This window comes from Oncorhynchus kisutch, linkage group LG18 (genome assembly GCF_002021735.2).
Source record: "Oncorhynchus kisutch isolate 150728-3 linkage group LG18, Okis_V2, whole genome shotgun sequence".
Classification (NCBI taxonomy): domain Eukaryota; kingdom Metazoa; phylum Chordata; class Actinopteri; order Salmoniformes; family Salmonidae; genus Oncorhynchus; species Oncorhynchus kisutch.
The window spans coordinates 74,666,546-74,694,476 of NC_034191.2; the positions used below are offsets into that span (position 1 = coordinate 74,666,546).

The following is a 27,931-nucleotide window of genomic DNA, read 5'->3' on the forward strand; positions in this document are numbered from 1 at the left end:
CTCCTCCCCTTCATCTACTCTGATTGAAGGGGATTTAACAAGTGACATCAATAAAGGATCAAAGCATTCACCTGGTCAGTCTATGTCATGAAAAGAGAATTTTTGTACACTCAGTGTAGATTACCTCCGAGCATTATCATCAACTCACACACAATTCAGCCCAGCATGCACTGCAGCATTTACGTAGACCTAGTGGTAGGCCCACACATACTTTATGAATAAAAAATATAATTAATAATAGAGTAAATGTTTTCTCACACACTTTCCATCATGTTAAATATTTTATTTGATAAATAAATCATAAATTATTAACATGATATAATAATAGCAATCATATTAGGCTAATATATTATACAGCACTGTAATTGACTTGTGGAGCTGGAACTGTGCTGACTGACACCATTGAGAATGTGTTTATGGTAACACTTGGCACTATGCAAAGTGTTGTCAAATCAACAACCACAGCTTGAAGCTGGATGCATTGGTTAATGGACATTTTGTATGTGACAGGTGGAAGTTTGCCTATTCAAATGAAGCCCATATGAAGTCATTTAACTATGCAATGGTGTTGACATAGAGCAAGTTGGCAGGTGTTCTCTTGAAGAGTGCAAGGTGTTGTAATGGTCACATAGGAAATTGCTGGTTTAAACAAAAAGAGAAGGCAAAGGATTTGCATACAGCCTAGGTCTTTAGAGACCTGTTTCAGTTCATTTATGTGTGTGTGTGTGTGTGTGTGTGTGTGTGTGTGTGTGTGTGTGTGTGTGTGTGTGTGTGTGTGTGTGTGTGTGTGTGTGTGTGTGTGTGTGTGTGTGTGTGTGTGTGTGTGTGTGTGTGTGTGTGTGTGTGTGTGTGTGTGTGTGTGTGTGTGTGTGTGTGTGAATGGAATAGTTGCGTTAGAAGGGAGATACATCCGTTTAAGCGATATCCCATTGCAGATAAGGAGCGCTGTAGGTTTACCCTGTAAAGCGTCCTGCCTTGATCGGGTCAATAATGTTGCCTTTTCCCTCCCCGCAGCCTATGTTCATGTGTCATCCAGTGGTTCACTCAGTCTCACGCGTGATTACCCGATTTAGTAGCATCATCATCTAAACAGACAATGCCGGCCCACCCATCCCATCCATCCAGTCATGTTCAACCCCGGCAGCGTCCATGGTATGGTTCGATTGCCTCACCACCGCTGCTAGAAGCGCGCCCACGCTGGCGTGCGCCATGATTGGCCGCAGTCCCTGTCGATCATTTTAGCATCCCCCTACCGCCCCTCTGCCCTGCACGTCTGTGGTGGCATCACAGAGCACAGACCGGCATATATGACATACCATAATTCGTGGGGTTTGTGGATGCATGCCAGAGCGAGCTAAAAGCAGATTCTGAGATACCCTGGACAGCGCACATTCTGTCTCCTCGAGCCCACCTCTCTCTCTCCAGGGTAACGTGCCTCACAATCTCAACGCTATTTGACCTTCGCGGTACAAATTACAGTGCTTTCTACATCCAGCAAAAAGAGATGGTAAGCACACTACACATATCCGCTATACTGTCGGCATTTTGTATGGGCGTCAACTGATGTTTGACACAGGTGACAACACGATCGAAGGGAGATAGACTACCTCTTGGGGAAATAGCTCTGATTCGTGTGATTGTCTGAATTTTCATTGAATTATTGGAAGTCTTGTGTCAGCCTTGAATTAGAGGCACTATCAGTGTTTTTATACTTGGGAAAGTTAAGTAACAGCAAGGAATGTGCAACTGATGATGGTCAGGCGATGGGAAAGTGCAAATTGCAAACTCAATAGATATTGAATTGTTACGGAATTGATTTTGTTCACTGCAGAAGGCTAAACATAGAAATATATATTATCCTATATTGTAGCATGTTATTGCATGGTGCATAGATCATATGCATATTAATAATACATGTATTACTATGTGCAGTGTGCACACTACGATAAAACATAGTGCTGCGCTATTAACCCGGTTCATTTTAATTGACCAATGTAGGTTACATTATTTGAATCTCATGTCTTTCTTTTTTTCTTTCTGTGCACTCATTGCACAGTTTCTCTAGATCAAGCAAGAACTTTGCGATGTTGTAGGGAGTTGTAGTTTCTAACAGGCTAATATTCTACATAGTTTATTGCAGAAAACGTGGTAATTACCTACAATGATCATAATCCATTGTGTGCCTACTTATCTGGTCTGTGTTTCTTTTAGCCTGCTACATAAAAGAAACAAGAATGAGCCATCAAGAGGGATAGAGAGCAGTTGCATCGCAAGGTATCTCTACCTGAAAATACATGATCTAAGTGACTGATAGTTGGTATTCAGCAGTCATAAAAGTATGCCTTATTTACTATGAAGAACTACTAAAATAGTGATTTTGTCAGACAGCATAGGCAGCAGTTGTATAGAGATGAGATGATGAATATACACAACAACTGAAATATTTTATTAAATAAAGTAATAAATTATGTCTAATAAGTGATAAGCAGTAATGGGCAGTCACTACCCTCATGGGACTTTTATTAATTGTTTTATTCTGTGTTGTTACAGCATTCAACTCAGATAATGCATAGTGCATTTATAAAAAAAATGTATAATCGAAACCGAAATCGAAACTGTCATTATTTTAAAAAATTATTGAACCGACCTCAAAAAGCACTAATCGCTCAGCACCATTTAATACCTACAGTATTCAACCTTTTATTTTTTTCAAAGTCTATAGAGACGTTTTTTTTACTTCGTCAATACCTTGCAATGTCTGGCTTGTTGGTCCCTTTTAGTAGAGTGCTTGTGTCAGCAAGAACCAATTCTGTTCTTTAAAGAGGAAATCTGCAGTTGAAACAATAACAAAACAAGCTCCCCGCTACTGTTTCAGTAAAAAGCTGAGTGATGGGGCTGAAGAAATGTAACCTGTTAACAAACCCTGTTCAAACACAACAATACTTCCAAATCCATCTGAATGATTTATTGAACTTTGATTGTTAACAAGAGTCAGAGTTGCTTGAAAGATGCTGTCAGCCAGGAGCTGGGAAATCAGGAATTACAAAGCTGCTCTGGGCTATTAAGATGCACATAAACCCCACACAAAAATTATTCCTTTTCCTCCAATCCTAGTTAATCCTAAACTGGCGCTTCTGGCTTGACCACAAATCCAGGTTTTTACCAATACCCTTCCCCATTTCATTTCTTGATTGTAAATATGAACTAACAAAATGGGGCTAACGATAACCTTGTCAATGCCAATAGGGAAAATCTTAGAGTAATACTGTACTTAGTGTAGGGAGGGATACTGTACTTAGTGTAGGGAGGAATACTGTACTTAGTGTAGGGAGGGATACTGTACTTAGTGTAGGGAGGGATACTGTACTTAGTGTAGGGAGGAATACTGTACTTAGTGTAGGGAGGGATACTGTACTTAGTGTAGGGAGGGATACTGTACTTAGTGTAGGGAGGAATACTGTACTTAGTGTAGGGAGTGATACTGTATTTAGTGTAGGGAGGGATACTGTACTTAGTGTAGGGAGGGATACTGTACTTAGTGTAGGGAGGAATACTGACAATCTGAACCAAAAGCTAGTAGTTATAACTGAGTATCTGTTTGAAGCCAGGTAAAAGAAAGACAAAGAGTAGACTAAAGACAGCCAGGTGACGAAGTAAATTATTGGATAACAACAGAGGATAGGTTTTATAACTACACCTACTACACAACAAGCTAGTTCTTTGAGGGCAACATAGTATGACATGCATGGGTACCAAAATGTATGAAAGTTACTTTTCTTACACTCTTTCGAGACTACTCAGCTGATTTGGTTCTGGGTGCTGAGATTACATTTCTCATTGATATATTACAGATGTAGGGTAGGATCTTAATTTGAGCAAGTTTGATACAACAGGAAAATAATCCTGCAGCAGCAGGAAATGTGAATTACTATGTGGATTATAATTAATGAACATTTTTCATTGGGGCAAATCAAGTCTGTAATTTCAAAGAGCAAATTACAAACTACAGAAGCCTTTTTAACCTCAAACACTAAAAGTTTGACATTCCCCGCAACAGGGTGATCAAATTAAAATCCTACATCTGTATTTGAATAAAACAGATAATTTCCCCCCCTCCCATAATGCTCAAAAGTGCTTGCGGAACTGTGATATAGCTTATCAACAATATGAAAGATGGTTATATATCCATAGTAAATAAAAACAATATTTCCTAGATTTGCATGTGCTCTGGCTGTCATTGCTGGCTCTCTAACTAAGTAGCCAGTCCTGTATGTCTCTCTGTTGGCCCATAGACCTAAGGGATAGTTTAAACTCTCAGCTCAGTTTAATGAGATAAGGGACACTAAGTGCCCCTGGACATGTACAGGACAGGAGATGCCAGTATGGTGGCACCAAAGAGCTGAGGACAGGTCACAAATTGTGTTTGTCTCCTCTGCGTCAGAAACCCAACACCCCATAGCGTATCAGCTTTGGTCTGTGTCGGCCCATCTCCTAAAGAAGGTGGAGGTAGACTGAAATGTCAATATGGCCCCTACCGCTTGTTCCCCCCAGGTCGCCCTTCTGACATTTGTTACTGCAGAACGCAGTGGCCTGGATCAATAAACAGTAAAGCTCTTGGAAATGGGGGACAAATAGAGGAGAGGCATTTCCCCTAGTGACCTTTTCTCCAGTGTCCCAGTGAGAGAGAGAGAGATGGAGAGAGAATGAGAGAGAGAGAGAAAGAGAGAAAGAGAAAGACAGAGAGATAGATAGATAGAGATAGAGATAGGGAGCAAAGAGCAACACACCACTCCCTGACATTATGTATAGGATACCGGTTACTGTGACTTGACAAATATTGTGTTGGCTGACCAACATATACAATATGAACATAAGCCACTTCCAACACCTTGCTTACCACCTTGCAGCAAAGGCATTTAGCCAGAGACAATAATGTTTGTAAGAAATAGTCAGTTTTAGATTTAGCAGACACTATTATCCAGAGTGACTTACAGGAGCAATTAGGGTTAAGTGCCATGCTCAAGCACACATCAACAAATGATTACCCCACTGCTCTGGGATTCAAACTAGCGACCTTTTGGTTACTGGCCCAAAGGATACATTTTTGGCAATTGCTTAATAATAATAGATCGGATTTATTAAGTGCTTTTATGCATTTAAGGACCTTGTTTTATTTGTAATTCACTGCATCTAAAATCCAACTGTTTACATGAAAAGTGGCTCTATAATGTGATAGATAAATGGGCTCTATAATGTGATAAATGGGCTCTATAATGTGATAAATGAGCTCTATAATGTGATAAATGGGCTCTATAATGTGATAAATGGGCCCTATAATGTGATAAATGAGCTCTATAATGTGATTAATGAGCTCTATAATGTGATTAATGAGCTCTATAATGTGATTAATGAGCTCTATAATGTGATAAATGGGCTCTATAATGTGATAAATGGGGTATATAATGTGATAAATGGGGTATATAATGTGATAAATGAGCTCTATAATGTGATAAATGGGGTATATAATGTGATAAATGGGGTATATAATGTGATAAATGGGCTCTATAATGTGATAAATGGGGTATATAATGTGATAAATGGGCTATATAATGTGATAAATGGGGTATATAATGTGATAAATGGGGTATATAATGTGATAAATGAGCTCTATAATGTGATTAATGAGCTCTATAATGTGATTAATGAGCTCTATAATGTGATTAATGAGTTCTATAATGTGATAAATGAGCTCTATAATGTGATAAATGGGGTATATAATGTGATAAATGGGGTATATAATGTGATAAATGGGGTATATAATGTGATAAATGGGGTATATAATGTGATAAATGGGGTATATAATGTGATAAATGGGGTATATAATGTGATAAATGAGCTCTATAATGTGATAAATGGGGTATATAATGTGATAAATGGGCTCTATAATGTGATAAATGAGCTCTATAATGTGATAAATGGGCTTTATAATGTGATAAATGGGCTCTATAATGTGATAAATGGGGTATATAATGTGATAAATGAGCTCTATAATGTGATAAATGGGGTATATAATGTGATAAATGGGCTCTATAATGTGATAAATGAGCTCTATAATGTGATAAATGGGCTCTATAATGTGATAAATGGGCTCTATAATGTGATAAATGGGGTATATAATGTGATAAATGGGGTATATAATGTGATAAATGAGCTCTATAATGTGATTAATGAGCTCTATAATGTGATTAATGAGCTCTATAATGTGATTAATGAGCTCTATAATGTGATAAATGAGCTCTATAATGTGATAAATGGGGTATATAATGTGATAAATGGGCTCTATAATGTGATAAATGAGCTCTATAATGTGATAAATGGGCTTTATAATGTGATAAATGGGCTCTATAATGTGATAAATGAGCTCTATAATGTGATAAATGGGGTATATAATGTGATAAATGGGCTCTATAATGTGATAAATGAGCTCTATAATGTGATAAATGGGCTCTATAATGTGATAAATGGGCTCTATAATGTGATAAATGGGGTACATAATGTGATAAATGGGGTATATAATGTGATAAATGAGCTCTATAATGTGATTAATGAGCTCTATAATGTGATTAATGAGCTCTATAATGTAATAAATGAGCTCTATAATGTGATAAATAGGGTATATAATGTGATAAATGGGGTATATAATGTGATAAATGGGGTATATAATGTGATAAATGGGGTATATAATGTGATAAATGGGCTCTATAATGTGATAAATGGGGTATATAATGTGATAAATGGGCTCTATAATGTGATAAATGAGCTCTATAATGTGATAAATGGGCTTTATAATGTGATAAATGGGCTCTATAATGTGATAAATGGGGTATATAATGTGATAAATGGGCTCTATAATGTGATAAATGAGCTCTATAATGTGATAAATGAGCTCTATAATGTGATAAATGGGCTCTATAATGTGATAAATGAGCTCTATAATGTTATTAAAAGGCTCTATAATGTGATAAATGGGCTCTATAATGTGATAAATGGGCTCTATAATGTGATACATGGGCTCTATAATGTGATAAATGGGGTATATAATGTGATAAATGGGCTCTATAATGTGATTAAAAGGCTCTATAATGTCATGTACATTATTTTGATAAATGCCATACAAATGGACATACGGTGACACACAGACACATTTATTGCAAGTGACTTCTCTTCTCTTTTTTAACTTTCAGAACCATTTACAAAGTTTGGACGAGCGGTTAAACGCGCTTTTTTACTTCCTGTTTGAAGACAGAGGTATGTATTTTCCAATTGAAGACTGCAATGGTTGTTAAAACTACAAATGTGGTTGTGAAAACTACAAATATGTCTGCTCAGATGACAGAGTAGCATCAACTGATGCGTAACTGACATTACAGAGTCCTTCAAAGCTCACCTCACGCAGGAGGGTAGCGGTCTAGGTACACGTCGGTGTGTGTAATCAGACTGACCCATCTGAATACTACAAATTCCCACAGCTTTGCCATATCCCCTTGTTAATGAACTTTTAACACATTTTACAGTACTTAGGGATATACCTGTGTTATTAAGGTGTAATAACCTATGTAATACTTCTGTGATAGAGTAGTAAATAGCCAGTTATGGAGTACACATTTTTTATATAAGCCTACTATGTGAATACCTATACACACATACCTGGTCCAAGGTAAGTTATGATAGAATTGTTGCCTTGAGGTCGTGATAGAAAGTGATGTCTTAGGGAATTACTTTTATATGGAGTTTTAGAGAATAAACGTTGGGATTCCTTGCTGTCAAGCACTGTCATAGCCTTCTACTCCATTATAATTTGTCAACAGTTATCTTTTGGTATTATCAATGATGGATATTATTGATTGTTGATGTTATTGATTATTGATATTGTACTATACTGTTGAGAGAGATTGCAGGTAAACATTTCATTGCACCGTTTATACCTGCTGTGAACTGTGGACATGACGAATACAATTTGATTTGGATTTAGTACATAAACCATATAGGCTACGACAAGGATTTGTAATCGTATGAAAATCATGAACAACATACTATATATTTTTTCATATCAAGTCAAGCAGAGTGCAATGTTAGATCTTATTGCTTATGACAGGTTGAACAGTAATGGCTTGAATAATGGAATGGCATGATGATCCCAACACTGATTGTTCACTGTGTTCTCCCCCCTCCACTTAGACTCCAGGGTACGAGGATGGCTCCTGTTGGACTCATATCTCCCCACCCTCTCCCTCACCATCCTTTACCTCCTCACAGTATACCTGGGATCAAAATACATGAGGAACAGGCCAGCATACTCACTCAAGGGGGTCTTACAAGTGTACAACTTCTCTGTGACCATGCTCTCCCTGTACATGCTGGTTGAGGTAAGTTGTTCTAAGACAAACCTCAGAGGTCAGAGATGTCTGAGTCGGGGATATGAGTGCCTTTATACCCTGGCTCGTGTTCATTAGGCATCAAACGGAAGAAACAGACTGACAGGGAGACAGCCTTGACTTCTCCAATAATAATAGTATATTTTCATTTTCTGTTGCAAAACATTTTGAAACGTTTTCCGTTGCGTACCCCAATGAACATAACCCTGGGAAAGGGCATCTGTAAATGGAGTGCGTTAGTGACAGTAGAGTAGGTGTAAAGAGTGTCTGTTAGTGACAGTACAGTAGGTGTAAAGAGTGTCTGTTAGTGACAGTACAGTAGGTGTAAAGAGTGTCTGTTAGTGACAGTACAGTAGGTGTAAAGAGCATTACTCTGTCGGACAAGTCCGAAGGCATCTGTCTTAGTAACATCCTAGTTTTATACATCTGTATTAGTAACATCCTAGTTTTATATATCTGTATTAGTAACATCCTAGTTTTATATATCTGTATTGGTATCATCCTAGTTTTATATATCTGTATTGGTAACATCCTAGTTTTGTATATCTGTATTGGTAACATCCTAATTTTATATATCATTATTGGTAACATCCTAGTTTATGTATCTGTATTGGTAACATCCTAGTTTTATATATCTGTATTAGTAACATCCTAGTTTTGTATATCTGTATTGGTAACATCCTAGTTTTATATATCTGTATTGGTAAGATCCTAGTTTATATATCTGTATTAGTAACATCCTAGTTTTATATATCTGTATTGGTAACATCCTAGTTTTATATATCTGTATTGGTAACATCCTAGTTTTATATATCTGTATTGGTAACAGCCTCGTTTTATACATCTGTATTGGTAACATCCTAGTTTATATATCTGTATTAGTAACATCCTAGTTTTATATATCTGTATTGGTAACATCCTAGTTTTATATATCTGTATTGGTAACATCCTAGTTTTATACATCTGTATTGGTAACATCCTAGTTTTATATATCTGTATTAGTAACATCCTAGTTGTATATATCTGTATTAGTAACATCCTAGTTTTATATATCTGTATTAGTAACATCCTAGTTTTGTATATCTGTATTGGTAACATCCTAGTTTTATATATCTGTATTGGTAACATGCTAGTTTTATACATCTGTCTTAGTAACATCCTAGTTTTATACATCTGTATTAGTAACATCCTAGTTTTATATATCTGTATTTGTAACATCCTAGTTTTATACATCTGTATTAGTAACATCCTAGTTTTATACATCTGTCTTAGTAACATCCTAGTTTTATACATCTGTCTTAGTAACATCCTAGTTTTATACATCTGTCTTAGTAACATCCTCGTTTTATATATCTGTATTGGTAACATCCTAGTTTTATACATATGTATTAATAACATCCTAGTTTATATATCTGTATTGGTAACATCCTAGTTTTATATATCTGTATTAGTAACATCCTAGTTTTATATATCTGTATTGGTAACATCCTAGTTTATATATCTGTATTAGTAACATCCTAGTTTTATATATCTGTATTGGTAACATCCTAGTTTTATATATCTGTTTTGGTAACATCCTAGTTTTATATATCATTATTGGTAACCTCCTAGTTTATGTATCTGTATTGGTAACATCCTAGTTTTATATATCTGTATTAGTAACATCCTAGTGTTATATATCTGTATTAGTAACATCCTAGTTTTGTATATCTGTATTGGTAACATCCTAGTTTATATATCTGTATTGGTAACATCCTAGTTGTATATATCTGTATTGGTAACATCCTAGTTTTATATATCTGTATTGGTAACATCCTAGTTGTATATATCTGTATTGGTAACATCCTAGTTTTATACATCTATCTTAGTAACATCCTAGTTTGACTTCCGGCGCCGACAGAGATGGCCGCCTCGCTTTGCGTTCCTAGGAAACTATGCAGTTTTTTGTTTTTTTTACGTGTTATTTCTTACACTAGTACCCCAGGTCATCTTAGGTTTCATTACATACAGCCGAGAAGAACTACTGAATATAAGATCAGCGTCAACTCACCATCAGTACGACCAAGAATATGTTTTTCGCGATGCGGATCCTGTGTTCTGCCTTACAACCAGTGTAACGGAGTGGATTACATGCAGCGACCCAGAAAAACGACTCAGACAAAGAGGGAAACGAAGCGGTCTTCTGGTCAGACTCCGGAGACGGACACATCGTGCACCACTCCCTAGCATTCTTCTTGCCAATGTCCAGTCTCTTGACAACAAGGTTGATGAAATCCGAGCAAGGGTAGCATTCCAGAGGGACATCAGAGACTGTAACGTTCTCTGCTTCACGGAAACATGGCTAACTGGAGAGACGCAATCCGAAGCGGTGCAGCCAGCGGGTTTCTCCACGCATCGCGCCGACAGAAACGAACATCTTTCTGGTAAGAAGAGGGGCGGGGGCGTATGCCTTATGGCCAACGTGACATGGTGTGATGAAAGAAACATACAGGAACTCAAATCCTTCTGTTCACCTGATTTAGAATTCCTCACAATCAAATGTAGACCGCATTATCTACCAAGAGAATTCTCTTCGATTATAATCACAGCCGTATATATACCCCCCCAAGCAGACACATCGATGGCTCTGAACGAACTTTATTTAACTCTCTGCAAACTGGAAACGATTTATCCGGAGGCTGCATTCATTGTAGCTGGGGATTTTAACAAGGCTAATCTGAAAACAAGACTCCCTAAATTTTATCAGCATATCGATTGCGCAACCAGGGGTGGAAAGACCCTGGATCATTGTTACTCTAACTTCCGCGACGCATATAAGGCCCTGCCCCGCCCCCCTTTCGGAAAAGCTGACCACGACTCCATTTTGTTGATCCCTGCCTACAGACAGAAACTAAAACAAGAAGCTCCCACGCTGAGGTCTGTCCAACGCTGGTCCGACCAAGCTGACTCCACACTCCAAGACTGCTTCCATCACGTGGACTGGGAGATGTTTCGTATTGCGTCAGATAACAACATTGACGAATACGCTGATTCGGTGTGCGAGTTCATTAGAACGTGCGTTGAAGATGTCGTTCCCATAGCAACGATTAAAACATTCCCTAACCAGAAACCGTGGATTGATGGCAGCATTCGTGTGGAACTGAAGGCGCGAACCACTGCTTTTAATCAGGGCAAAGTGTCTGGTGACATGACTGAATACAAACAGTGCAGCTATTCCCTCCGCAAGGCTATCAAACAAGCTAAGCGCCAGTACAGAGACAAAGTAGAATCTCAATTCAACGGCTCAGACACAAGAGGCATGTGGCAGGGTCTACAGTCAATCACGGACTACAGGAAGAAACCCAGCCCAGTCACGGACCAGGATGTCTTGCTCCCAGGCAGACTAAATAACTTTTTTGCCCGCTTTGAGGACAATACAGTGCCACTGACACGGCCTGCAACGAAAACATGCAGTCTCTCCTTCACTGCAGCCGAAGTGAGTAAGACATTTAGACGTGTTAACCCTCGCAAGGCTGCAGGCCCAGACGGCATCCCCAGCCGCGCCCTCAGAGCATGCGCAGACCAGCTGGCCGGTGTGTTTACGGACATATTCAATCAATCCCTATACCAGTCTGCTGTTCCCACATGCTTCAAGAGGGCCACCATTGTTCCTGTTCCCAAGAAAGCTAAGGTAACTGAGCTAAACGACTACCGCCCCGTAGCACTCACATCCGTCATCATGAAGTGCTTTGAGAGACTAGTCAAGGACCATATCACCTCCACCCTACCTGACACCCTTGACCCACTCCAATTTGCTTACCGCCCAAATAGGTCCACAGACGATGCAATCTCAACCACACTGCACACTGCCCTAACCCATCTGAACAAGAGGAATACCTATGTGAGAATGCTGTTCATCGACTACAGCTCGGCATTCAACACCATAGTACCCTCCAAGCTCGTCATCAAGCTCGAGACCCTGGGTCTCGACCCCGCCCTGTGCAACTGGGTACTGGACTTCCTGACGGGCCGCCCCCAGGTGGTGAGGGTAGGCAACAACATCTCCTCCCCGCTGATCCTCAACACTGGGGCCCCACAAGGGTGCGTTCTGAGCCCTCTCCTGTACTCCCTGTTCACCCACGACTGCGTGGCCATGCACGTCTCCAACTCAATCATCAAGTTTGCGGACGACACAACAGTGGTAGGCTTGATTACCAATAACGACGAGACGGCCTACAGGGAGGAGGTGAGGGCCCTCGGAGTGTGGTGTCAGGAAAATAACCTCACACTCAACGTCAACAAAACTAAGGAGATGATTGTGGACTTCAGGAAACAGCAGAGGGAACACCCCCCCATCCACATCGATGGAACAGTAGTGGAGAGGGTAGCAAGTTTTAAGTTCCTCGGCATACACATCACAGACAAACTGAATTGGTCCACTCACACAGACAGCATCGTGAGGAAGGCGCAGCAGCGCCTCTTCAACCTCAGGAGGCTGAAGAAATTCGGCTTGTCACCAAAAGCACTCACAAACTTCTACAGATGCACAATCGAGAGCATCCTGGCGGGCTGTATCACCGCCTGGTATGGCAACTGCACCGCCCTCAACCGTAAGGCTCTCCAGAGGGTAGTGAGGTCTGCACAACGCATCACCGGGGGCAAACTACCTGCCCTCCAGGACACCTACACCACCCGATGCTACAGGAAGGCCATAAAGATCATCAAGGACATCAACCACCCGAGCCACTGCCTGTTCACCCCGCTGTCATCCAGAAGGCGAGGTCAGTACAGGTGCATCAAAGCTGGGACCGAGAGACTGAAAAACAGCTTCTATCTCAAGGCCATCAGACTGTTAAACAGCCACCACTAACATTGAGTGGCTACTGCCAACACACTGTCAATGACACTGACTCTACTCCAGCCACTTTAATCATGGGAATTGATGGGAAATGATGTAAATATATCACTAGCCACTTTAAACAATGCTACCTTATATAATGTTACTTACCCTACATTATTCATCTCATATGCATACGTAGATACTGTACTCTATATCATCGACTGCATCCTTATGTAATACATGTATCACTAGCCACTTTAACTACGCCACTTGGTTTACATACTCATCTCATATGTATATACTGTACTCGATATCATCTACTGTATCTTGCCTATGCTGCTCTGTACCATCACTCATTCATATATCCTTATGTACATATTCTTTATCCCCTTACACTGTGTTTAAGACAGTCGTTTTTTTTGGGAATTGTTAGTCAGATTACTTGTTCGTTATTACTGCATTGTCGGAACTAGAAGCACAAGCATTTCGCTACACTCGCATTAACATCTGCTAACCATGTGTATGTGACAAATAACATCTGCTAACCATGTGTATGTGACAAATAACATCTGCTAACCATGTGTATGTGACAAATAACATCTGCTAACCATGTGTATGTGACAAATAACATCTGCTAACCATGTGTATGTGACAAATAACATCTGCTAACCATGTGTATGTGACAAATAACATCTGCTAACCATGTGTATGTGACAAATAACATCTGCTAACCATGTGTATGTGACAAATAACATCTGCTAACCATGTGTATGTGACAAATAACATCTGCTAACCATGTGTATGTGACAAATAACATCTGCTAACCATGTGTATGTGACAAATAACATCTGCTAACCATGTGTATGTGACAAATAACATCTGCTAACCATGTGTATGTGACAAATAACATCTGCTAACCATGTGTATGTGACAAATAACATCTGCTAACCATGTGTATGTGACAAATAACATCTGCTAACCATGTGTATGTGACAAATAACATCTGCTAACCATGTGTATGTGACAAATAACATCTGCTAACCATGTGTATGTGACAAATAACATCTGCTAACCATGTGTATGTGACAAATAACATCTGCTAACCATGTGTATGTGACAAATAACATCTGCTAACCATGTGTATGTGACAAATAACATCTGCTAACCATGTGTATGTGACAAATAACATCTGCTAACCATGTGTATGTGACAAATAACATCTGCTAACCATTGATTAGTATGTGACAAATAAATTAGATTTGATTTAGATGTATATATCTGTATTGGTAACATCCTAGTTGTATATATCTGTATTGGTAACATCCTAGTTGTATATATCTGTATTGGTAACATCCTAGTTTATATATCTGTATTGGTAACATCCTAGTTTTATATCTGTATTAGTAACATCCTAGTTGTATATATCTGTATTGGTAACATCCTAGTTTATATATCTGTATTGGTAACATCCTAGTTGTATATATCTGTATTGGTAACATCCTAGTTGTATATATCTGTATTGGTAACATCCTAGTTGTATATATCTGTATTGGTAACATCCTAGTTTTATATATCTGTATTGGTAACATCCTAGTTGTATATATCTGTATTGGTAACATCCTAGTTGTATATATCTGTATTGGTAACATCCTAGTTGTATATATCTGTATTGGTAACATCCTAGTTGTATATATCTGTATTGGTAACATCCTAGTTTTATATATCTGTATTGGTAACATCCTAGTTGTATATATCTGTATTGGTAACATCCTAGTTTTATATCTGTATTAGTAACATCCTAGTTGTATATATCTGTATTGGTAACATCCTAGTTTTATATATCTGTATTGGTAACATCCTAGTTGTATATATCTGTATTGGTAACATCCTAGTTTTATATATCTGTATTGGTAACATCCTAGTTTATATATCTGTATTAGTAACATCCTAGTTTTATATATCTGTATTGGTAACATCCTAGTTGTATATATCTGTATTGGTAACATCCTAGTTTTATATATCTGTATTGGTAACATCCTAGTTGTATATATCTGTATTGGTAACATCCTAGTTGTATATATCTGTATTGGTAACATCCTAGTTTTATATATCTGTATTGGTAACATCCTAGTTTATATATCTGTATTAGTAACATCCTAGTTGTATATATCTGTATTGGTAACATCCTAGTTGTATATATCTGTATTGGTAACATCCTAGTTTTATATATCTGTATTGGTAACATCCTAGTTTATATATCTGTATTAGTAACATCCTAGTTGTATATATCTGTATTGGTAACATCCTAGTTGTATATATCTGTATTGGTAACATCCTAGTTTTATATATCTGTATTGGTAACATCCTAGTTTTATATATCTGTATTGGTAACATCCTAGTTTTACACATCTGTTTTGGTAACATCCTAGTTTTACACAGCGGATCAAAAGTGATGCTGAAGCTTCGATAAAATATTCATGTGAAAAAAGATATGATTCCTCAAAGTGATGATCTTTCATCCCTCCCAGGTGTTTGTGAGTGTGTGTCTGTATGTATCTACAGTTGAAGTCGGAAGTTTACATACACTTAGGTTGGAGTCATTCAAACTAGTTTTTCAACCACTCCACAAATTTCTTGTCCACAAACAATTGTTTTGACGGTTAGGACATCTACTTTGTGCATGACACAAGTCATTTTTACAACAATTGTTTACAGACAGATTATTTCACTTGGAAATGACAAGTTATAAGTTATAAGACTGTAAACAATTGTAGGAAAAATTACTTTTGTGTATGTACTCTTCTGACTTCAACTGTGTGTGTATATATATATATATATATATATATATATTTATTTATTTATTTATTTATATTTATATATAATATACAGTACCAGTCAAACGTTGGGACACACCTTCTCATTCAAGGGTTTTTCTTTATTTGTACTATTTTCTACATTGTAGAATAATAGTGAAGACATCAAAACTATGAAATAACACACATGAATATCATATCATATCACTCCGTCTCTCCCTCTCTTTCTCCCTCTCTCCGTCTCTTGCTCTCTCCCTCTCTTCGTCTCCCTCTCTCCGTCTCTCGCTCTCTTCGTCTCTCGCTCTCTCGCTCTCTCGCTGTCTCCCTCTCTCCGTCTGTCTCCCTCTCCGTCTCTCGCTCTCTCCGTCTCCCGCTTTGTCTCTGTCTCCCTCTCTCTGACCCTCGCTCTGTCTCCGTCTCTCCGTGTCAGTCTCTTCGTCTCTCCCTCCCTGTCTCTGTCTCCGTCTCTCTGTCTCCCTCTCTCTGTCTCTGTCTCCCTCTCGCTCTCTCTGTCTCTCCCTCCCTCTCTCTCTCTCTCTCTCTCTCTCTCTCTCTCTCTCTCTCTCTCTCTCTCTCTCTCTCTCTCTCTCTCTCTCTCTCTCTCTCTCTCTCTCTCTCTGTCTGCCTCTGTTTCTCTCTCTCTCTCTGTCTGTCTCTCTCTCTCTCTCTGTATGTCTTTCTCTCTCTCTGTCTGTCTCTCTCTCTCTCTGTCTCCCTCTCTCTGTCTCTGTCTTCCTCTCTCTGTCTGTCTGTCTCCCTCTCTCTCTCTGTTTCCCTCTCGCTCTCTCTGTCTCTCTCTCTGTCTCTCTGTCTCCCTCTCTTTCTCTCTGTCTCCCGCTCTCTCTCCGCCTCCCTCACCACTGTCTCTCTCCCTCTCTCACCTCTAACTCGCTTCTGTCTCTCTCTCGCCTCTGTCTCTCTCTCTCCATATACCTATTTATTTCTCTTCCCTCTCCTTCTCTCTTTCTCACCTCCTCTCTCTGTCTTCCTTTTTTCCCTCTCTTCCTCCTTTCTCTGTCTTCCTCTCCTCTTCTCCCCTTCCTTTCTCTCTCACTCTCCTCCTCTCCTCTTCTCTCTGTCTCCTTCTCCCACTGTGACCTCTGGGCGTGGGCCCGTCTGCTGACTCATATGACATGTTGTGCTGTGGTCCAGATGCCAGATCAGCTTAGATTCCAGGCTAGGTGAGAGGGTGAAGGACCATACAGACAGATTAACCTCACTGGAAACCCTCCTAGGCAGGCTACCACTCTCGCACAACACAGATTGACTATTTATATAGCTAGAAAGATGATACTGTTTTGATTATTAGTAGGAATGTGAATCATGAAGATCTCTACAGTGTAAGCTATGTCTAATGTCTATATGATAGGCAATGTGTGAAATACAGATTGAGGTGTAGTTTGTAGGTTGTGTTGTTAGTTCCAAAGTGGCACTGAGGTCTAAGACACTGCATCTCAGTGCTAGAAGTGTCACTAGTGGTTCGATTCCAGGCTGTATCACAACTGAGTCCCATAGGGTGGCGCACAATTGGCACAGCGTCATCCAGGTTTGGCCGGCGTAGGCTGTCATTGTAAATAAAAATGTGTTCTTAACTGACTTGCTTAGTTAAATAAAACGTTCCTGGCCCCGGGATCCTTTCTATGGGATGGACTGAAGAGGAGTCTCTACTGCATTATGTGTTTCTAACATATCCTCCATCTTACACTGTTGGTGTGCACCACCTTTCATTTTTATTTTTTTACCTTTATTTAACCAGGCAAGTCAGTTAAGAACAAATTCTTATTTACAACGACAGCCTAGGTACAGTGGGTTAACTGCCTGTTCAGGGGCAGAACGACAGATTTGTACCTTGTCAGCTCGGGGGTTTGAAATAGAGTCCAACGCTCTAACCACTAGGCTACCCTGCCGACTTAACTTCTTACGGCTAATTTGATTTGATTCACCAAATTCAAACAACAGAAATCTCATAATTAAAATTCCTCAAACATACAAGTATTATACACCATTTTTAAGATAAACGTGTTGTTAATCCCACCACAGCTTTACGACGAAAGCACACCAAACGATTATGTTAGGTCTGCACCTAGTTACAGAAAAACACAGCCATTTTTCCAGCAAAAGAGAGGAGACACAAAAAGCAGAAATAGAGATAAAATTAATCACTAACCTTTTATGATCTTCATCAGATGGCACTCATAGGACTTCATGTTACACAATACTCATCATAAACGTTGATGAAAGATGCAAGTGTAATGCATATAATTAAAGATATACTTCTCCTTAATGCAACCGCTGTGTCAGATTTCAAAAAAGCTTTACGGCAAAAGTACACCATGCAATAATCTGAGTACAGCGCTCAGCCACGAAAACAAGCCATGTTGTGGAGTCAACAGAAGTCAGAAATAGCATTATAAATATTCACTTACCTTTTGTTCTTCATCAGAATGCACTCCCAGGAATCCCAGTTCCACAATAAATGTTCGATAAAGTCCATCATTTATGTCCAAATACCTCCTTTTTGTTTGCTCGTTTAGTCCAGTAATCCAAAATCCACAAGGTCCAGACGAAAAGTCAAAAAAGTTTTATTACAGTTCGTAGAAACATGTCAAACGATGTATAGAATCAATCTTTAGGATGTTTTTATCATAAATCTTCAATAATGTTTCAACCGAACAATTCCTTTGTCTTTAGAAATGAAAAGGAATGGAGCTTGTACTCACGGCTGCGCGTGACTAAACTAATGGCTTTCTGCCAAACCCCTGATTCAAACAGCTCTTATTCACTCCCCCTTCACAGTAAAAGCCTGAAACAAAGTTCTAAAGACTGTTGACATCTAGTGGAAGCCTTGGGAAGTGCAATCTGACCAAATATACACTCTATATTGGATAGGCAATCATTTATTGTTTGCGCGTTTAGTCCAATAATCTAGGTAGTCAAGCGGTTATGGGTGTTAGGTCAGTTACCAAAAAGTTGCTGGTTCATGTCCCTTAGGCTGACTAGGTGAAAAAGAAGTTTTATATATCTGTATTAGTAACATCCTAGTTGTATATATCTGTATTAGTAACATCCTAGTTGTATATATCTGTCTTAGTAACATCCTAGTTGTATATATCTGTATTGGTAACATCCTAGTTTTATATATCTGTATTGGTAACATCCTAGTTTTATATATCTGTATTGGTAACATCCTAGTTTTATATATCTGTATTGGTAACATCCTAGTTTTACACATCTGTTTTGGTAACATCCTAGTTTTACACAGCGGATCAAAAGTGATGCTGAAGCTTCGATAAAATATTCATGTGAAAAAAGATATGATTCCTCAAAGTGATGATCTTTCATCCCTCCCAGGTGTTTGTGAGTGTGTGTCTGTATGTATCTACAGTTGAAGTCGGAAGTTTACATACACTTAGGTTGGAGTCATTCAAACTAGTTTTTCAACCACTCCACAAATTTCTTGTCCACAAACAATTGTTTTGACGGTTAGGACATCTACTTTGTGCATGACACAAGTCATTTTTACAACAATTGTTTACAGACAGATTATTTCACTTGGAAATGACAAGTTATAAGTTATAAGACTGTAAACAATTGTAGGAAAAATTACTTTTGTGTATGTACTCTTCTGACTTCAACTGTGTGTGTATATATATATATATATATATATATATATTTATTTATTTATTTATTTATTTATTTATATTTATATATAATATACAGTACCAGTCAAACGTTGGGACACACCTACTCATTCAAGGGTTTTTCTTTATTTGTACTATTTTCTACATTGTAGAATAATAGTGAAGACATCAAAATTATGAAATAACACATATGAATATCATATCATATCACTCCGTCTCTCCCTCTCTTTCTCCCTCTCTCCGTCTCTCGCTCTCTCCCTCTCTTCGTCTCCCTCTCTCCGTCTCTCGCTCTCTTCGTCTCTCGCTCTCTCGCTGTCTCCCTCTCTCCGTCTGTCTCCCTCTCCGTCTCTCGCTCTCTCCGTCTCCCGCTTTGTCTCTGTCTCCCTCTCTCTGACCCTCGCTCTGTCTCCGTCTCTCCGTCTCAGTCTCTTCGTCTCTCCCTCCCTGTCTCTGTCTCCGTCTCTCTGTCTCCCTCTCTCTGTCTCTGTCTCCCTCTCACTCTCTCTGTCTCTCCCTCCCTCTCTCTCTCTCTCTCTCTCTCTCTCTCTCTCTCTCTCTCTCTCTCTCTCTCTCTCTCTCTCTCTCTCTCTCTCTCTCTCTCTCTCTGTCTGCCTCTGTTTCTCTCTCTCTCTCTGTCTGTCTCTCTCTCTCTCTCTGTATGTCTTTCTCTCTCTCTGTCTGTCTCTCTCTCTCTCTCTCTGTCTCCCTCTCTCTGTCTCTGTCTTCCTCTCTCTGTCTGTCTGTCTCCCTCTCTCTCTCTGTTTCCCTCTCGCTCTCTCTGTCTCTCTCTCTGTCTCTCTGTCTCCCTCTCTTTCTCTCTGTCTCCCGCTCTCTCTCCGCCTCCCTCACCACTGTCTCTCTCCCTCTCTCACCTCTAACTCGCTTCTGTCTCTCTCTCGCCTCTGTCTCTCTCTCTCCATATACCTATTTATTTCTCTTCCCTCTCCTTCTCTCTTTCTCACCTCCTCTCTCTGTCTTCCTTTTTTCCCTCTCTTCCTCCTTTCTCTGTCTTCCTCTCCTCTTCTCCCCTTCCTTTCTCTCTCACTCTCCTCCTCTCCTCTTCTCTCTGTCTCCTTCTCCCACTGTGACCTCTGGGCGTGGGCCCGTCTGCTGACTCATATGACATGTTGTGCTGTGGTCCAGATGCCAGATCAGCTTAGATTCCAGGCTAGGTGAGAGGGTGAAGGACCATACAGACAGATTAACCTCACTGGAAACCCTCCTAGGCAGGCTACCACTCTCGCACAACACAGATTGACTATTTATATAGCTAGAAAGATGATACTGTTTTGATTATTAGTAGGAATGTGAATCATGAAGATCTCTACAGTGTAAGCTATGTCTAATGTCTATATGATAGGCAATGTGTGAAATACAGATTGAGGTGTAGTTTGTAGGTTGTGTTGTTAGTTCCAAAGTGGCACTGAGGTCTAAGACACTGCATCTCAGTGCTAGAAGTGTCACTAGTGGTTCGATTCCAGGCTGTATCACAACTGAGTCCCATAGGGTGGCGCACAATTGGCACAGCGTCATCCAGGTTTGGCCGGCGTAGGCTGTCATTGTAAATAAAAATTTGTTCTTAACTGACTTGCTTAGTTAAATAAAACGTTCCTGGCCCCGGGATCCTTTCTATGGGATGGACTGAAGAGGAGTCTCTACTGCATTATGTGTTTCTAACATATCCTCCATCTTACACTGTTGGTGTGCACCACCTTTCATTTTTATTTTTTTACCTTTATTTAACCAGGCAAGTCAGTTAAGAACAAATTCTTATTTACAACGACAGCCTAGGTACAGTGGGTTAACTGCCTGTTCAGGGGCAGAACGACAGATTTGTACCTTGTCAGCTCGGGGGTTTGAAATAGAGTCCAACGCTCTAACCACTAGGCTACCCTGCCGACTTAACTTCTTACGGCTAATTTGATTTGATTCACCAAATTCAAACAACAGAAATCTCATAATTAAAATTCCTCAAACATACAAGTATTATACACCATTTTAAAGATAAACGTGTTGTTAATCCCACCACAGCTTTACGACGAAAGCACACCAAACGATTATGTTAGGTCTGCACCTAGTTACAGAAAAACACAGCCATTTTTCCAGCAAAAGAGAGGAGACACAAAAAGCAGAAATAGAGATAAAATTAATCACTAACCTTTTATGATCTTCATCAGATGGCACTCATAGGACTTCATGTTACACAATACTCATCATAAACGTTGATGAAAGATGCAAGTGTAATGCATATAATTAAAGATATACTTCTCCTTAATGCAACCGCTGTGTCAGATTTCAAAAAAGCTTTACGGCAAAAGTACACCATGCAATAATCTGAGTACAGCGCTCAGCCACGAAAACAAGCCATGTTGTGGAGTCAACAGAAGTCAGAAATAGCATTATAAATATTCACTTACCTTTTGTTCTTCATCAGAATGCACTCCCAGGAATCCCAGTTCCACAATAAATGTTCGATAAAGTCCATCATTTATGTCCAAATACCTCCTTTTTGTTTGCTCGTTTAGTCCAGTAATCCAAAATCCACAAGGTCCAGACGAAAAGTCAAAAAAGTTTTATTACAGTTCGTAGAAACATGTCAAACGATGTATAGAATCAATCTTTAGGATGTTTTTATCATAAATCTTCAATAATGTTTCAACCGAACAATTCCTTTGTCTTTAGAAATGAAAAGGAATGGAGCTTGTACTCACGGCTGCGCGTGACTAAACTAATGGCTTTCTGCCAAACCCCTGATTCAAACAGCTCTTATTCACTCCCCCTTCACAGTAAAAGCCTGAAACAAAGTTCTAAAGACTGTTGACATCTAGTGGAAGCCTTGGGAAGTGCAATCTGACCAAATATACACTCTATATTGGATAGGCAATCATTTATTGTTTGCGCGTTTAGTCCAATAATCTAGGTAGTCAAGCGGTTATGGGTGTTAGGTCAGTTACCAAAAAGTTGCTGGTTCATGTCCCTTAGGCTGACTAGGTGAAAAAGAAATGTCTATGTGCCCTTGAGCAAAGCGTTTAACCCTAATTGTTCCTGTAAGTCACTCTGAATAACAGTGTCTGCTAAATGAATAACATGTAAGTGGAGTTGGCCTGAAGGCATATAGGGATGGTTTCACAGCTGGAGCCTAGTCCTAGACTGAAAATTATGCTCAATTGTGAATCTCCGTTGAAAGTGTTTTTCAATAGAGCTTGGTCAATGTATGAATCCTACACTTGTGCACTAGATACATTCACTAAAACGTAGAGAGAGGGAGAGAGGGAGGAAGTATGATGTCGTCTGAGAATAATGACCTCCAAGCAGTGAGATTTATTTAAAGAGCACTTGAGCACAGTTAGGATGCGGAGAGCAGTCAAATATCCCTCTTTGTGGAAGTTCATACAGGGGTGACCGAATACCATTACAACTACTCACTGGGTTAGACTGACATGGCAGAGAAAGGCAGGGAGGGTCGGGCTACTGCCTCAGCTCAGTCAGTCCTGACAGGGATACAGATGTGTGTGTGTGTGGGGAGGGGTATGTGTGTGGAGCAGGGTGGGGTGTGTGTGTGTTACAGGGAAATGGTGCATGACTGTGTGTGTGGTGGGGGGTGGTGAGAGTTATACAGTGACGTTGACCGTGGCGTTTTGGTTGCAGCTCGTCTCGGCAACCTTGTCGGCAGGCTACCGTCTGCAGTGTCAGGGACTCCACGAGGCAGGGGAGGCGGACCTCAGGGTGAGTAACACTGTGTGTGTGTGTGTGTGTGTGTGTGTGTGTGTGTGTGTGTGTGTGTGTGTGTGTGTGTGTGTGTGTGTGTGTGTGCTGTCTCCTTCCCACCCTCTATCCTTCCTCAGTAACACTTATGTTGGGCTCTGCTGTCTACTCCATGACTGGCCTCTGAAAACCACTGACATAAAAATGCAGAAGTCTATCTAATGAATAACACAAACCTACTCTTAACATCTTGAAGAAAGGAGTCATGTCGTGTTGACTGTTGTTCCCTTACTACTTATTAGAAAACGTTACAACCATCTAGTTAAGAAATGCAATGTCTCCTGCACTCAACTATCAAGTGTCTCAACAGATGCTATCATTGCTATGTTTGTTCATATTGGGGGCTCTCGTTAAATGACTTGCCTAGTTAAATAAAGGTTAAATAAATAAGATAAATACAAATACAGTACATACAGTATATGGAGCTTGTATAAATCAGTTATTGGTGACTCAAGTCAAATATGCTGAAGCCCTTGCTGTGTAGCCTCGGACAACCAGCCTGATCTCTGATACACGGATTACATTGTTCAGTATGGAGAATGATTTATGTCAGCTGGCGAGATCAGGCTGGTTCCACAGTGTGAGGAAAAGCTAGAGGTCCAGCTTTCCCTGGGAAAAGAGTGGTAGTAGATCTGTGAGTACCATCACATGCTGTTACCACCTACAACTTCAAAGGGAATGGGTTGTATAATATATTTCTGTCAGCTAGTGTCCACAAATGGCATCCCACCCCCCATCTTCTGCACCCCCCTCCCTAGTTTGAAAAACATATATATCTGAATGTGATAACGTAAAGCAACATATGCAAGAATACAATTGTGTAATTAATTAACACAAAGAGTTAATTACAATGTATTAGATTTAAATAAATTACATTGAATTACATAACTTAATTACAGTTACATTAGCTGTAAATTAAAGAATAATAATGAGTATCCACTGCCACACAAAAATATTGAAATTACATCTTGGTCACATTTTTGTTATGTTTTTGTTGTTGTTGAGGGTCATAATTACAGACACGATCATGAAAGGGAAGTTGATTCAGTACTCGCCATATTACTGCACAGTCCCCTACATGCTCTTCTATAAACTCACCAGGTAGCCAAGGTGCTGTGGTGGTACTACTTCTCCAAGGTGATTGAGTTCCTGGACACCATCTTCTTTGTGCTGCGGAAGAAGAACAGCCAGATCACCTTCCTGCACGTTTATCACCACGCCTCCATGTTCAACATCTGGTGGTGTGTTCTGAACTGGATCCCCTGTGGACAGAGTAGGTCACACCCACTTCCACCTACATCACTGTTAGAATCAAAGGGACTCGATTGATGTAAGAGCGAATCAGTAGGGGGCTTTGGGCGTGGTATAGGCAGAGACGAAAGAGGGAAGCAAGACATCTCACTCGCTCCTTTTTTCTGGTTCATATACAGTCAATGAACTAAGCAGACCAGACCATAAAGATATATAGAAGACTCATCTTTGTATCTGTGCCATTATAGCTTATGTGACAGTATGGGCAACGCCATTGAGGCTACCTATATTTTAAAGGAGTCCATTTTCTTCTTCTCGATTGGCTGATCCCTCCTTATGACCCGGTTGGACTCCAGCTAATACGACCTTTTAGCCACTAGAGGTCTCTATCATTCTCTATGGACCAGACCCAGCTGCTAATGCATTGGTGCCTATGGGAGAGCCACCTGCTTAAGTAGACCGGGAAAAAAAATGGCAATGGCAAACGGCCTGAGTGGGACATCTTCATTTATCCACCATCTTTGATATAGGTTGACGTTAGGGTCAGATTGAGATGAGAGCTGAGGTTGATGTTCTCCCTGTGGAAATGTTCTAACACCTATTCTTCAATGTTGAAGCCCAATGGGGGTAGTTGTTATTTTGCTGATTATGCCAACGTTCTTCAAGCAGGGCTAAGGTACTGCATCTCAGTGCTAGGGGTGTCACTACAGGCCCTGGTTTGATTCCAGGCTGTATCACATCCGGCCATGATTGGGAGTCTCATAAGGCAGTGCACAATAGGCCCAGCGTCGTTAGGGTTTGGCCAAGGTAGGCCGTCATTGTAAATAAGAATTTGTTCTTAACTGACTTGCCTAGTTAAATGAAGGTTAAATAAAAATGGAATGGGGCCTCCCGGGTGGCGCAGTGGTCTAAGGCTGGTTGCAAATTGCCACCATAGACTCTGGGTTCGAGCCCAGGCTGTCACAGCCGGCCACGACCCGGGAGGTCCATGGGGCGACGCACTATTCGCCTAGCGTCGTCCGGGTTAGGGAGGGTTTGGCCGGTAGGGACATCCTTGTCTCATCACGCACTAGTGACTCCTGTGGCGGGCCGGGCGCAGTGCGTGCTGACCAGGTCACTAGGTGTACGGTGTTTCCTCCGACACATTGGTGCAGCTGGTTTCCGGGTTGGATGCACGCTGTGTTAAGAAGCAGTGCGGCTTGGTTGGGTTCTGTTTCGGAGGATGCATGGCTCTCGACCTTCGTCTCTCCCGAGTCCGTACGGGAGTTGTAGCGATGAGACAAGACAGTAACTACTAACAATTGGACACCATGAAATTGGGGAGAAAAAGGGGCTAAAAAAATAAAAAAATATAAAAATGCAATAAATAAAGGGATCCGCCCCTCATGAGGCCGGCAGCAGTGTCATCCCATCCCAGCAGGCCATATATAACTACACCAGGAAGAAGCCCAAAACCAGGGGCAAACTCGAGTGAGCATGTCCTGTCCTATAATAAAAAATAAATAAATAAAACTAGCCCAAACAACTTTAACATGTCCCTGCTACAAGCAATTTGCAAAATATGTTTCATTATTTTTCTCACTGTAGTTGTGTTGCCTTGGTGACAGACCAAACTGCTGAATTTCAATGTGAAAGGTTTGTCAAGTATGTCAATCAATAATACATTTTTCCCAAATCTTTTTTCCAAGGTTTCTTTGGGCCGACTCTTAACAGTTTCATCCATGTGTGTATGTACTCCTACTATGGCCTGTCCACAATACCCTCCATGCAGAAATACCTCTGGTGGAAGCGCTACCTGACTCAGGCTCAGTTGGTGAGTACACTGGTTGCAAATTCCTTTCATGAAACGAGCGCTCATATTCAATCAAGCCTGTATGATCTCACTTGAACAGTGAAGGGAACTACTCTTCTAGTCTAAGAGCAATGGCCTACATTAAGCATAGACATGGGACGATAAAAGCCACGCATGTTAGAGGAGTTATAAGACCCCTGACGGAGAGGTTCCCCCTTTTTGCTCTCCGTCTGTCTCAGATCCAGTTTATACTGACCATCACACACACCCTGTCTGCAATCGTCGTCCCTTGTGGTTTCCCCGTTGGATGCCTGCTCTTCCAGTTCTCCTACATGGCCACCCTCGTCATCCTTTTTGTCAACTTCTACGTCCAGGTACAGTAGCGCCTTGGGGTAACCTTCCCATGAACACTGGATTCAAACTGTGCTCTGTATAATAGGACACGGTAAAACAAATGTGTCTTTCTCAAATTATTGGAAAAGTCCACAAATACGACAATGTTCTTTGTTACGCTAGGGATTCATTTAAAGGCATGTCTGAATGTTTATGTTGGTTTTTCAATGGTCGAAAGTTGACCGATTTTTATCCCAGACCTACAGAAAAAGACGGCCAGAAGAATCCATCAAGTCCAGTCGCCCAAATGGCCACTCTGTCTCCACCAATGGCACCAGCTTCAAGAAGAGAAAGTAGTATTTGGACCTGGTTGTCAAGACAACGACCTACTTCAACAACCACCAGAATCTATACATGTCGTGACACTACTGCTAAAATGCTCCAAAACAGGGATAAGTTTCAGTATGCATGTTTTGTATAGAAACCTTTGTACTTAATTTTTGTATTAAATTCTTTATTTGGTTTCCTTGGAGCTTGACAACATATGTGTAACATACTGTACGTACAGGAATGATGCGCTCATTTCCTTTGCACTTTCAATTGCTGAAATGCAAGTGTGAAAATTCCATCCATTCCTTACCACGCAGTAACCTATGCAATTCATAGTTTATATTCTCATAGTGTAAAAACCTGAATACAATCAGCAATTTCCACAATACTTTGACATAATTTACGTTGCTATTGCTTTATTGAATATAGCCCATGTGTACAGTGTGTACTCATCAAAAATATCAGTCCAAAGCATTCACTGAAATCATTGTTAAACTAAAGATGCCTTAGAAACACTGCAGATCCTTATACCTGATGTATCACAATGTATTTGAATGTCTTCGTTTACGGGTACAACATGTGCTGGTAAACATGACTGGGTGACTGGGTCTTTAGAAAAAGCAATATTGAACAGGCTTTCCTGACGACTTTGGTAGACTTTATACATTGAGAAATGCAACCACTGATCAATATCTTTGAATGGCTATCGGCAAACAGACAAAATAAAAGTACTTAAAAAAAAAAATGAGCAT

General features: G+C 40.1%; 1 protein-coding gene across 1 annotated transcript; it reads left to right on the forward strand.

Moving 5' to 3' along the window:
- The first annotated feature begins 1,274 nt into the window (after nt 1-1,274).
- On the forward strand, nt 1,275-27,913 carry LOC109909793 (elongation of very long chain fatty acids protein 2-like). The gene is made up of 8 exons (XM_020508818.2): nt 1,275-1,507; nt 7,245-7,308; nt 8,239-8,426; nt 23,357-23,434; nt 24,575-24,746; nt 26,413-26,537; nt 26,756-26,890; nt 27,108-27,913. The coding sequence occupies exons 1-8, from the start codon at nt 1,505-1,507 to the stop codon at nt 27,204-27,206; spliced, it is 864 nt and encodes a 287-aa protein (XP_020364407.1). The 5' UTR covers nt 1,275-1,504; the 3' UTR covers nt 27,207-27,913.
- Nucleotides 27,914-27,931: the final 18 nt, after the last annotated feature.